The sequence below is a fragment of the Globicephala melas genome, chromosome 17 (genome assembly GCF_963455315.2).
Source record: "Globicephala melas chromosome 17, mGloMel1.2, whole genome shotgun sequence".
Lineage (NCBI taxonomy): Eukaryota > Metazoa > Chordata > Mammalia > Artiodactyla > Delphinidae > Globicephala > Globicephala melas.
Genome location: NC_083330.1, coordinates 7,305,830 through 7,319,523, shown reverse-complemented (window position 1 = coordinate 7,319,523; position 13,694 = coordinate 7,305,830). Strand labels below are relative to the sequence as shown.

The 13,694-nt window shown below is 44.1% G+C and overlaps 1 protein-coding gene across 3 annotated transcripts in view; it reads left to right on the top strand.

The window, feature by feature from the left end:
• The window catches only part of CA8 (carbonic anhydrase 8), a 214,075-nt gene that overhangs the window by 166,652 nt on the left and 33,729 nt on the right, over positions 1-13,694 (top strand). For all 3 annotated transcript variants that reach the window (XM_060286931.1, XM_060286930.1, XM_030859689.2), the window contains 3 exons: positions 5,456-5,551; positions 11,473-11,535; positions 13,537-13,585. In XM_060286931.1, coding sequence (XP_060142914.1) covers positions 5,456-5,551; positions 11,473-11,535; positions 13,537-13,585 — 208 coding nt within the window. The remainder of the gene's footprint in view (positions 1-5,455; positions 5,552-11,472; positions 11,536-13,536; positions 13,586-13,694) is intronic.

Here is a 13,694-nt window from a genome sequence, read left to right as displayed (position 1 = left end):
AGAGGTGAGGAAAGACTCAGCTTTCACTGTGGGCTTCCTGCTCTGATACCCCAGTTTGGGAGAAAGACAGAACATTTTACTTCTCGAGGAAGAGTCACTGAGCGGGTGGGGAGCTGCCCCTCGCTTCCGCTGAGGAAGAATCATCTGTTGTTCAGCTGTTCTTGTTGGCAAGCTTGGTAGGAGTTTGGGTTCAGACTGCAAGAGGCAAGCCCTCTGCCACCTGCTGTCCCGTGTGTTTGCAGGCAAAGAAGGTCTAGGCTCCAGAGACCTTCGTGAGGCCAAGTCCTGCCTGTGTCATCGGAGGAGTGAGCTGGCTGAGCAGAGGGGCCCCTCTGAGTCGAGGCAGCGGACGGAGTCAGCACACCCTCCAACCCTTGTCCTCCTTAGAAACGAGCAGTGTTGATGACCTTGGGCTGCACTGCAAACTGGAAAGCTGCTTGCCGCCCTCCAAGGCATCACCCCGCTTCTCTGCCTTTGTGGGTCACGTGTAACTAAAGCTAAGGAGGGCGAAATGTGATAGGAATATGGGGGTAAAGAGAGCCCAACGGGAGGACAGAGAAGGTGTGAAGAAGCCGAGCTTTAAGGCGTAGCGCTCCTTACGGTAAAGGGAGACATGCTCCGAGAGATGGTGGCTTGTGAGGTTCGCAGAGCTAGGAGCTGAGACAAGCGTCCAAGGCTGGTGGCTCCCAGCTCAGAAGTCTTTTATGAGAGCTGTTGCCTCTAAGAAGTTAGCACTAGAGTCGCACAAGTGCAGTGTTGCCCCTTGCCGTTCTGCCCTCTGCCGTAGACCTGCCCCGCCCCAGAGCTTGTCTGCACTGTTAGACTTGGAAATGAGTCTCCCATGTGCCCTCAGCAGATAACTGTCTGCTTGGACCTCTGCTAAGCCTCCCTGGGACTCCATGGGCTGCGTCATCATTATCTAAACCATATCCTTAGTATCAAATGCCTTTCCGTTCAAATCCATTTGTGCCCAGACAAATTTCAGAGCACATGTCCTCAATATGTTCATATTTATTACTAAATGAATCCCTGCACTCATATGTATTATAGATGTGCTATGTGTATTATATATATAATATATAATCTATTTTGTGTAGCATAGGAAAATTGAAGTGAAAAGACATTGGATAAAAATAAAGGTACGCAGACGTTCTAATATGTTCTTTTTGAGCATCAGTAGATCATTTTGTCCCCGACCCTTTGCCAGAGGAGCCATGTTTAGTCTTAGAAGAACAAATTGCAAACACTGTCACAGTAATTGTTAGAGCCCTTTGTCTTTATTCCTGTTGCTTCTAATCTTGTTCAGATTTAAGCCTCCGTTCATCTCCACACTTTTTTTCTCGTCACACACTTTTTGTTTGTTTGTACAACCTGTATTAGAGTTCTCAGGAGAAACAGTATATGTATATTCTGAGACAGAGAGAGGAGAGTTAAGATTTATTTTAAGGAACTGGCAAATCTGAAGTATGCAGGGCAGGCCAGAGGCTGGAAATGCAGGTAGGATTTTTTCACTCCGGAGGTAGAATTCCTTCTCCTTCAACTGATTGGATGAGGCCCACCCACATAATGGAGGGTAATCTGCTTTGCTCAGTCGACTGATTTAAATGTTACCACAGCTAAAAAATACCTTCAAAGCAACATCTAGACTGAAGTTTGACCAAACAACTGGGCACCATAGCCTAGCCATGTTGACACACAAAGTTAATCATCGCACACCTGTATCGTAATCTTCTGTTGGAACTTTCGTGGTAGCCACCTAGCTTACCTTCCCACCTCCCATGCCAGATACTTCCATCCATCCCCGTTCTGTTGGAAGAACCTTTGAAGGGGGATTTTGACTGATTCTAAGGAGCATAAGTAATGATAATATTCACTGCAATAATATATTGCTTTAGTGTTTCCCAAAGCACAGTTACGATAAAATTTAAACCTCTGTGCCATCCAAACCCCTCTAACTTTCCAGCCCCACCTCTCCTGTCACTGCTGGTCTTATGTGCCCTCTAGTTACCCCCAAAGTACTCAGTTCTTCACAGGCACTGATGATTTTCCTGTCTCTATGGCTTTGCTCTATGAAACAGAACCAACACTAATATAAGGCAAAATATAAGATAATAGGAATAAAGAAGGGGCTGAGAGAGACGGGAAGGTGATGTGAATAATTCAGGCTTCTCAGACCTGAAAAAACTTCATTAAGCTGGGGAGAAAGGAAAGGGGGAGATAGACGGTGTTAGGCGCTGAATTCCCCCCCCCCCCGCCCCTCCCGCCTCACCAACCAATTCATATGTTGAAGCCTTAGCTCCTAATACAGCAGAATGTGACTGTGTTTGGGGTCAGGATCTTTACAGAGGCTGTTAGGTGAAAATGAGGTCACTAGTGGGGGCCCTTGTCCAGTATGACTGGTGTCCTTATACGAAAAGGAAATTTGGACACAGACATGCACAGAGGAGAGACCATGTGAGGTCAAGGGAGATGGTGGGCGTCCGCAAGCCAAGGAGAGAGGCTTCGGGAGAAACCAACCCTGCCCACACCTTGATCTCGGACTTCACGCCTCCAGAACTTTCAGAAAATAAACTTCTGTGGTTTAAGCCACCTAGTCTGTGGCACTTTGTCATGGCAGCAAACTAACATGGGTGGAGTGAGGCAGGGCTCAGGGAACACAGGCCGAGAGGCAGCAAACATGTGGAGTGTGCGATGGGCGTGGACTGCTCATCTATGTGACCACTACCGGTTACAGCTGGTTTCCAGAATGTGTTGGAAATTTGCCTGGTCCTTGAATTAACCATCCTCTAGTGGCTTGGCAAGGGGATTTCTGATGATGTTCTGTTCGGTCTTAATGAGAGAAAGCACCTCCAAGAGAGGGGCGTCTCTCAGTAAATACCAGGCTGGAGCTTTGTCTCTGAAGTGTGGGTTCCTTGTGGAGTGTGAGGGAAGAATCTCTTTTGCTCCTTACTGGAGTATCAGCTGATGGTAAGACCCAGGTGGTAGAGCAGACAAGAGATTCTCTTGCTATTTTCGTTCTGTGTTATTGTACTGGTCACACAAGGGCCATAGCGATCTTCTGTTATCCTTTTTAGCTTGAGTTAGTGGAAGTGCCAGGATGTCCCTTAATTTTTCTTTTCTTTCTTTTTTTTTTAAAAAATAGACTGTATATTTTAAGAACAGTTTTAGATTTACAGGAAAATTATGAAAATAGTACAGAAAATTCCCACCTGACCTACACCCAGTTTCCTGTTATTAACATCTTACATTAGTATGGTACATTGGTTATAATTAGTGGACCAATCTCAATACACTAAGTATTTTATTCAGTTTCCTTCATTTTCATCTAATGTCCTTTTTCTGTTCCAAGATCTCACCTATGACACCACTTTACATTTAGTTCTCATGTTTCCCTAGACTCTTCTTGGCTGTGACATTGTCTCAGGCTTTCTTTGTTCTTTGATGACCTTGACAGTTTTGCAAAATACTGGTCAGGTATTTTGTAGAATGTCCTTCTCTTGAGATTTGTCTGACGTTTCCCTCTGGGTTAGACTGGGGTTATGCGTTATTGGGAGAAAGAGCACACAGGAAAAATGTCCTTTTCATCACATCATGTCCAGGGTGCCTGTATCAACATGTCTGATGACTGCCGATGTTGGCCTTGGTCACCTGGCCCAGGTGGTGTTGGCCATATTTCTCCACCATCAGGTATTCCATACCGTACTCTTTTTTTGGGGGGGGGGGTACGGTGGTGTGCTGCGAGGCTTGTGGATCTTAGTTCCCCGACCAGGGATTGAACCTGGGCCCCAGCAGTGAAAGCACCGAGTCCTAACCACTGGACTGCCAGGGAATTCCCCCGTACTGTACTCTTTAAAACGAAGTTGCCATGTACAGCACACACTTAAGGAGTGGAGACCCTTAATTTTTTAAACACAAAAACATGTGAAGTAGGTTTTGAGGAACAGGTGTGAGTGATGATGTTGCTGAATTATGGAGGAGTGGCAAAAAAAAAAACGACAAAAAAACCCCAAACATACTTTTTTGGGTTTGTTTTGTTTCAGGAAAAAAAAAAAAAAGCTCCATACTGTCGCTATGAGAAGTAAGAAAAATGTTGATTTGAACTTTGCAATTTGTGGAATTAAAATAGATTTCAGCCTTGGGCTTTTTTTGTTGATTTAATTAAGGCAATCAGTTCTTATCTGTACCACTGTACACTTATCTGTACCACTGGGGCTCCAAAGCTATTGTTGCAGCCGGAAAAGGAAAGATTAAATTGGTCTGTCTTTCATTACTAACTGAAAGGTTATAGAACATCGCTTTCTTAAAGGCAGTGCCTTGCCAGTTACATTTACTGGACAATCCAAGTTCATGTGGGCTTTTCATAGCCTGACCTGTCCTGGGTGACCGTTTCTATTATAGGCAGAGGACCTCATTACTTCCCCCTAGTGGTCAGCTTTATAATCTTGAATTCTAGTTGGACAAATTCAGCAGGAGAAACTTCAAAGTTCATGGCAATCCTCATGATAATTTTCCTTAATATTTTAATATGGATGCTAAAATGACATGGTGATTGAATTTTAGTATGTCTTTTTGGATTAAAATTAATTTTTAAATGGGTCACTGTTTTCAGGCAGCAAGTAATGGTAACTTGATGAAAAGCTAAAGCGATGAAGATTAGTATTCTAGGTGGAAGGTTTACCTTGCTACTGTTCCACTGAGAACCTCAGCGGCCATTTGATTTTAACCAGGGGATTGAATCTGGCTTCTTGCAAGCGTTTTATCAGCACTGTAGGAGCAAGTGCACATTCTACATAAACCTGAAGACTACAGAGCTTTACGGGGCTAGTAGTGGGAGAATCCTCTGGAGTATTGTTTGTCATTCCTTCACAGGTAAAATTTTATCTCCAGGACAGGAAATGGCTTTCGTTTAGAGTTCTCCATCAGCATTCATTATGTTACCATGCTTTAAAAAGATGCAGCGCCTTTTATAGGATGCTATCTGTCTACATATTCTTAGAGAGTGGAAAGAACTTACAGAATTGGAGACCGGTTTTGTTATTATCCTTGATGGAAATACTGGGTGACACATACTTGAGTATGTAGGTGGTAATCCTTCGAATGAGTTCTGGTGTTTGTGCCCAGACCAGAGTTCTGTTTTATTGAGAGCCAGAGGGGATGGCGTCTAAGGAAAGGCAGCTAAATCAATGTGAAATCTGCTAGTCTTCTTAGATGTGCTCCTGATTAGGACAAAAGCAGAACTTGAGTGGCATTCAGCACTGCTTCTGTTCAGAAATGAGAAGGGAGGGATTCAGACAGAGAACCAGTATTAAACCAGTCATCTCTGTGTCTGTTTGTGATACTCTCGTTGCATATGACACCATACAGATATGGTCAAGGAGCAGTTGATAACGTCTTTGTTTTCCTGAGCGGAAGTACGTTTAGTAACGAGGTTACCTGTCTGTTCTTGCTCACCCAGCTCCACCTGATACACTGGAACTCCACCTTGTTCGGCAGTATCGATGAGGCTGTGGGGAAGCCCCGTGGAATCGCCATCATTGCCTTGTTTGTTCAGGTAAATGGTCTTCTGCTATGATTGCTGTATTGTGCAGAGATGCTTATTTCTAATTCATTTTGCAAAAGGTTTTTTGTTCTCTCTCATTTTTACTACTTAGAGGTGACATTAAACACCTATACAGAGAGCACTGATACTTTAAAAATGGAAAACTTGATCTCTCTGGGTCAAGGATGAGCAGCCATATTCACTGGTAGAAAATGATTCATTGGCTTATTAGAACTTTTCTTCGGAGTGGCATTCAGGGTCTTTGGAGAAAGGAGTTAGAAAACGTCTCCTGAAGGCAGAGTTCATTTTATTATTGAAAAAGAATTTCAGAAAATATTTTTGGACCTCGCCTTCCTGCAAAATCTAAGAGAAATTAATACTGTAATCATGTAGTAGATTCCTTTAGCTATTCATTATTAATAATTTTCACTCTAAGATGATTTGAAGTGCCTTGTAGAAAACACTGATAAAATGAGAGCGGCAAAGACCTTGGTGGATATAGTCAATGTAAAGTTTAGATTTGAGCTCTTTGGTGGGCGAAAAGAATATTATATAAATTTAGTGACACGTACAGAAGCGGACCATATGCTTTCAAAGGTAAAATTTTAATTCAGTTCCTAAGGTGAATCTTTTAAACTTTGTCTTGATGTAATAAAAGATTGAGAGGTGAAGGAGACCCTGGAAATTGTAGGCTTCCCCCTTCCACCTCTTATAGAAGAGAAACCAAGGGCCAAAGAGGCCACGTCATTGTTTATAGTCGCACAGGGATTTGATGTCACCGGTCAGGACCAGAAACCATTGTCCACTCTGTGTGGTTCCAGGCTGCCTTTGGATAACCTAGTGGTCCTTAATAACTTAATTTTCCAAAGAGTGCTGAGGAAGGGGCCTTTTGAAACCTCTTTTTTTCGGGGTGGCATATATTTCAATAGTATTAATTCCAACAATTTCCTGTTATAAATACCTTTAAGATATTTCTTTATTGATGTTTGAAAGTAGCCTTCCAGTTTTATTTAGCCTTTTAGTATTTTGAAATCCATGTTTTTAAAGTATAACACATGTCATGGAATTTAAAACAAATCCTTACATTTTAAGATAAATCTTCTCAATTCATTTCATGCGTTTTTCACAGGCAGGGCCCTATATTCCTTCTATTTTATATCTGCATTGTATAAGGAGAATGGAATCACAAAATGTTGATGAAAAATGTTTCAAATTATACTACAAATACATTTTGATAATCTTTAATATATTGAAAATAACTGTTAAAGTCCATCTTTTGTAACCTGAGAAAGTGAACAGAGCATCCAGATTTGACAGCATGAGGCAGTAGATGGCAATGTCTCATTATTAGAAAAAATAAGAATAAAATAAAAATAAGAACACAAATAACCAAATGGTCATCTGTAGGAGGGGAGGGAACATGTTAGTTTCATCTTTGGAGGCGGTACTCAGTACATACTTGCGAATGGAATTCAGTATGATAACGATGTTTTCACTTACTGCTTCTCAGTGTAGAACAGCTGACATGCAGTAATAGTGCACTAGATTGGAAGCCGAGTCTCTTGGGACCAAACATCGCCGTTCCCTGGGACCAGCTCATTACTGGAGGCAGGCAAAGCTTGGGAGCTTGTACTCTGGCTCTGACTTAGCATACGAGGGAAAATCCAGGTTATCTACGTGAAAATGCCTTTCTCGGGAGAGAACAGAGTCGCAGAAACTGTAGAGCAAACATTCACGGAGGAAAGAAGGGCTGATCGGGAGTGTCAGCTGAGGCAGAGAGGAAAGGACGGCATGCGGGGGTCTTGCACTTAGGTCAGAGGCTGGGAGAAGCGGAGGGGAGGAAGTCCAGGCAGTGAGGATGGACTTCCCTTTCAGGAAGCTTGACTCAAAGACAGATGGGGTGATAACTCGTGGTGATGTGCACAGCAAGGTTCAGATTGTTTCATATTGAGATCCGAGATGGGCCTGTGTTTTTATTCTGAGCAAAAAGGGCTAGTGCAGATGTTGTTTAAACATACCAGCAAGAAAGGGGATAATTGATGTAGAAAAGCCTCAGAGGAGGTGGAAAGGCGTGGGATGAGAGCTTAGGTGGATGGACTGACCCTGGACAGGACGGGCCCCATCCCTTCTCCGAAATAGAGGGCCAGGAGGAAAGGGTGGGCACAAACGGCACACGGTTTTAGGTGAAGAAAGCCAGGAATTTAGGGGAGTTTATGCCTGATGACCTGTACTATCTGAGACATGCAAAGCAAAATTATTTATAGAGCAAAGGAAATATGGGTGTGGGATTGGGTTTTGAGATAGCGCAGGAGGGGAATGACAATAGACTTGACGGTCCTTGTGGGAGACCCACTTGAGATTGGACATCACAGATGGTACAGGACAGCGGATCATACAGGGAGAGGAGCAGAGAATTCTAGCAATTTTCTTTTTTTCTGGCCGTGCCCCGCGGCACGTGGGATCTTAGTTCCCCGAGCAGGGATTGAACCCATGCCCCCTGCAATGGAAGCACGGAGTCTTAACCACTGGACTGCCAGGAAAGTCCCTCTAACAAATTAATTGTTGTATTGATCCGTTACAGAGCATAAGGTTTAGGAGGACAAAGGGATTAGAGAATGGAGAATGGTTGAAGAGGTGTCATTCAGCATAGGCAGGAAGGGAAAGGGATGAAGCCAGGAGGGACCTGAGGGGCGTGACGCCTTGTGATCGGTGAACAGGAAGAGAGAGAAAAGAAGAGAGAGCTGGCCGGATGGGCACTTGTGGTCAGAGGCAATGGTCTTTGTTTGGAGTTGCAGTTTTCAGAGTGAAGACAAATGCAGTGTGTGTTCTCAGGATTGGTTTGCTGAGGTGGGAGGGAGCTGACGGGCATGAACTGAGGGGTAAAGAGACAGGCCAGGGAGGGCACAGGTCGCGCACAGGGACGCTGAAGTCCTCCGGAGTGACGGCAGGAGGGGATGAGCACTGAGAACGACCGGTGGGTCAGTAAGTGACCAGTAGAGCAGGATCGCAACGGGGGAGGGCAGTCCGCTCGGAGGAGGAGGGTGGCTTTGGGCTTGTGGGGTAGAAGACCCATCTGAAAGTGACAGCTGGGAGCTGGCTACAGCTCTCACTCCTGTCTTGAGGGAGACTGCACAGTGTCTACTCCAAAGGCTTGGGAGGGTGGTGGCCTTGAGCAGACCCCAGGGGTTCACAGAGACCCCCTGGGGGAGGTGGCGGGAGAGCTTGTCAAAACTGTGGAGTCATCCAGTTTCAGAGGCTGCGGTGGAAAATGAGGGGGGATTAGCGTTAGAAGCGGAAAAGCGCAGGGCAGTGCAGGGCTGAGGTCGTCCGAGAGGAAACTCACCAGAGGGCTGGCATTTGGGGCGGCGGTGAAAGATGGCCGAGGGGAGGGTCAGGAGTTACTGGGTTCCTGGCAGACTCTTGGTCCCATGTTGCGTTGCCACCTGGACTGCTGTAGGATTTTAGGGGCTGAGGTGTGCAGAGGATCCATCTATATTTTCTTTTTGGTGGCTGTAACCCCTTCAGACAAAACTTTGACAAAGAAGGAAAGAGATCGAGCAATAACTGAAGTTGGTTACAAAATACAAAGTTTTGCCCATAAGGTAAAGAACCTTTATAGACAGAAGGAGCCAGTAAGAGTTACTAAGTGCTGCTTTATGTAAGAACTGTGTTCGATGCCATGTAGCATTCTGATGGGTGGTCCGGGTGATAGTCACTGAATTACAGTGCACCGTGCCCTGTTCTGAGGTTTGTTTTTTAAAAATATTGATTGATTGATTTGACTATGTTGGGTCTTAATTGTGGCATGCGGGAATTTTTGTTGCGGCACGTGGGATCTAATTCCCTGACCAGGGATTGAACCCAGGCCCGGCCCCCTGCATTGGGAGCGCAGAGTCTTAGCCACTGGACCACCAGGGAAGTCCCTGTTCTAAGGTTTTTGTTTGATTGAGTCTTGTCTTCAACCCCGTCACTTTTGTCTGCCCCACTGTATAGAGGAGGAAGCTGTAGGACACAGAGATTAGGTAGACATGCTCAAGCCTAAAAAGAGAGTCAGGGTCAGAACCCAGCGTCCAACGCAAGTGACCTTTGCTCCTGGACCACTACACTGTGTGGCCTTACAGCGTTCAGATGTGGACTCTTCAAGGAGTTAAGCTCTGACAAGAGATGCATGAAGTAAAGACAGAGCTGACCTGTGGGTGTAATCACCCAAGTGCTACATTGTGGTTAAACCAGTACAACAGAGGGGTCTGTTTCCCCTGAAGATGGGGTGAAGGTGTCTGCCTACAGGTCCAGGCTTTTGCACCCAGGAGTAAATTTCCCTAAGATATACGTGTGTGTGTGTGTGTGTGTGTGTGTGTGTGTGTGTGTATGTATTTATGTGTGTGTATATATGTGTGTGTGTGTATATGTGTGTGTATATACATATATGTGTGTGTGTATGTGTATATATATATATATACACATATGCACATATAATATATATATACATTTTTTAACTTAAGAGAATTCATTTTCTGTTTTTAGTGCCTATCTCAGGAATTGCAAACACTTGGAAAATGATGTCTCAATTATTTTGAACTGATTGGCCTATCTTAGGTTATGTAAGTTTTTTGTCTTACCTCTTTCCTCTGATGCCCTTTCACCTAGCCTGTTTCCCAGTTGGATCATGTGGAGAGAAGCAGGGAATATAAACATGGTGACAGCTCTTCTGGCTCCTTGTAGGTCATTCTCCAAAATTTTTTTTTTTAACATCTTTATTGGAGTATAATTGCTTTACAATGGTGTGTGAGTTTCTGCTTTATAACAAAGTGAATCAGTTAACCATATACATTATGTTCCCATATCTCTTCCCTCTTGCGTCTCCCTCCCACCCTCCCTATCCCACCCCTCTAGGTGGTCACAAAGCACCGAGCTGATCTCCCTGTGCCATGCGGCTGCTTCCCACTAGCTATCTATTTTACATTTGGTAGTGTATATATGTCCAAAATGTATGGGGAAGAGAAAAAGCCAACTGTAACAAGGATTGTTTGTCTGAGGTTATAAATTGTCTCTGCTGTGACTGCCCTCCATTATCATGGACTGTTGAAACTTGGCTGAAAAATGGAAATCAGATTGCACTTACAATTTTTCAAGTTAGAGTCAAGAATATTTAACATCATATTCTTTTTAAAGTCTCGAATTCTTTGGAACATTTTATACACTGAAAAAATGTAACGATACATAATGCTTTAAAAGAGAAAGCTACTGGGAATTCCATGGTGGTCCAATGGTTAGGACTCAGAGCTTTCACTGACATGGCCTGAGTTCAGTCCCTGGTCAGGGAACTAAGACTGCGCAAGCCACTCAACGGGGCCCGGAAAAAAAACATAGAAAGCTACGAACAGCATATTCTTATTTAATTAAGAATAAAAAGGGGATTATAGAACTATGTCCTGTGGTAATCAAGAAATGTCCTGATTTTGGTGACAGGATAATGAGTTCATGTGAAACCATGTACTCATTTTTCTGAGTTAATAAAAGTTTTTCAACACGGATAAAATCTTTATAGTAATGGCCTAGAAATGCCCAGGGTGAAAATGGAAGGCTTTGGGAATGTGTTGAATAATTTTAATTCAGAAATATCCTTGAAATTTCTATATCGCAGTCTTATTACTTTATATATATATAGCACAGCGGGTAAACCTGTACTTAGCAAGGTGAATTTGGAATGGATTCTTGGAAATGTCTATCTGATACTTTCTTGTACTGGCTTCTGTTACTGTTACACCTTTAATTGCCTTCAGTAGATGTTGACCTGGCTCTTATTAAAAAGGGCATTTGTTCCCCAGGAAGGACATTCAGGTGAACTTGAACTTCACTTCTGTTGGTTATTTTAAGTAGAAGCTACATATTTAAAAGCTTTATGGTTCTGGTTTATGCTTTACACTTTGCAGATCGGAAAAGAACACGTAGGCCTGAAGGCTGTCACTGAAATCCTCCAGGATATTCAATATAAGGTAAGTCATTCTTTAAAAGAAAATAAAACTACTGGCTGTGTCAGAGGCTTCCAAGCCCACCTTCAGGCTGGGGGATTCCCTAAAAGGACTCACAGCCAAGTGCTTAGCCTCCTGGTTGTGGTTTCTTCCAGCGGAAGGCTACAGTCCCAGAGAAGCGAGCCACAAGCTTCCAGACAGCTCCGCCCCGTGGAGTCGCACAGGGACACACCTGATTCTCCTGGCAGTGATGTCACAACACGTGTGAAGCATTGCCAACCAGGGAAGCTTTCCTGGGCCTTGGTGTCCAGGGATTTTATTGGGGGTCAGTCATGCCAGCCGGCAGTGCCTGAGGGACTGACCTCAGCTACTCTGACTCTAGCGCTCCCCCACCCTGAGCAAAACCAGGCTTTCACCATAAATCACAGTGTTGGGATATACTTATCTGGTCCAACTGGTGCAGCCTGACCCAAGGCCTCAGGCACACAGAGCCACTCTTCTCAGGCAGCATATTCCAAGGGCTCAGAGACTGTCTCCCAGGAGCCAGCCAGGGGCCAGTCTTGAAGACAGGCCTTTTAAATTTTTTTTGGATTGTGGATTCGAGCAACCCAGGCCAGCTGAGTTACCCCTTTCTGCCCGCTGGTTATAGGAAGGTAGTGTAAATGAAACAAATAAAAATTGTGGCAACCACACTTCAAAGTATTTAAGTAAAAAGAAAAAAAGAGACAAGTACCTATAAGCCATAAGATGATATAGCCCACAGAAGGTGATTCAGGTTGATTTGAGCCTGTAGTGATTCGGCCTAGCATTGCCGGGAAGCCCAGTTCTCTTATAAACAGTACCTTTTATGCTCACGTTGAGTCAGTAGAATCTGAGTGGCCTTGTGGGGGAGAAGTTCAATCCCATGTGGGTGCTGGAGATACCGCACAGGGGTCCAGAGACCCCAGGCCAACCCTAAAATCTGTCTGGAAACAGTCTCGCTAGCTCTAGACTCACTAGCTCAAGCCCAGAGCATCTGGAACCAGGCAAGAACCTCTACAGAAGGTCTCCTGAGCGCAGGCTCAGAGCGAATCCAGCTGCCAAGGGAAGGCACAGACTGGTCACAGAAGCTGGTGAAAAGGGGACAAGGACACATTTTCACTGGCATTTGTTGAATAGAAATGGGTTGAGAAATTTTCCTTTATTGCTTCAGCTAATGTGACATCAGTCATTACGGAATACAGGAGGATGGTGGGACGTAAGTAAGCTGGATTCTTTAATGTGTCCAGCAGTCCCCAGAAGTAAGGAAGAGAGCAAGAGGTCATGCACTTACCTTCCCTGTTATGTCTGCATTAGTGGAGTAATCTTATAAGAGACATCCAACTGGCGTGACAGGTCTGTCTGTCTAAGGACCGACATTTTAAATGGGACTATTTAAAATAGTGATCAGAAATGTGAATTGGTGATGGTACACATAGTTTATTGAAATTTAGATCTAGTTTTGATAAACGTGTATTGAAATTTAATATTTTCATCTGAGTGTCAGTTCTTCCCCTCTGGAGGAGGAGAGCATCCAGGATAGGTCCTAGAGCTGAGCTACCAAATCCAAAGGGGGCAAACCGAGAATTTGGGAGGCAGCCCGTCCTGCCAAGAAGGTTAGGAATTGAGATCGTAGTACCAGGAAGAAAGTCGTTACTAAAGAATTCCCTGAGCCAGTGCCTAAGTCTCTGGTCTGGACGCGCCAGGAGCCAGAAAGGTAGCTGACATGGGGCATATGGACACTGGACGATTTTAAGTTTCACACCTGGAATTATAGGGAAAATTGAGCTGCAGCAGCAGAGAAAAGAGCTACAGACTCAGAGCAGGAGTGTCTTGTTGGAATCAACCCCTGTGGCTCCAGTGAGAAGACAGATTGACACAAATCTGTGGGGTCTGATAATGCTGTTTAGAAAAGACTTCAACCTGGATTTTTAGTGCTCATAAATGTTCTTATTCTAAAATTTAGAAATTTTATGTTAACATGGGGCACATTGTTTTCTGTTTCAGGGGAAGTCCAAAACAATACCCTGCTTTAATCCTAACACTTTATTACCAGGTAAGCATTCATCTGCGTAAGATGAATTTTAACTGTGGTTATGACTGCACTGTTTTCCTCAGAACATACACAACTATATCCTATTAGTTAATAAAGTTTCTTTACAATT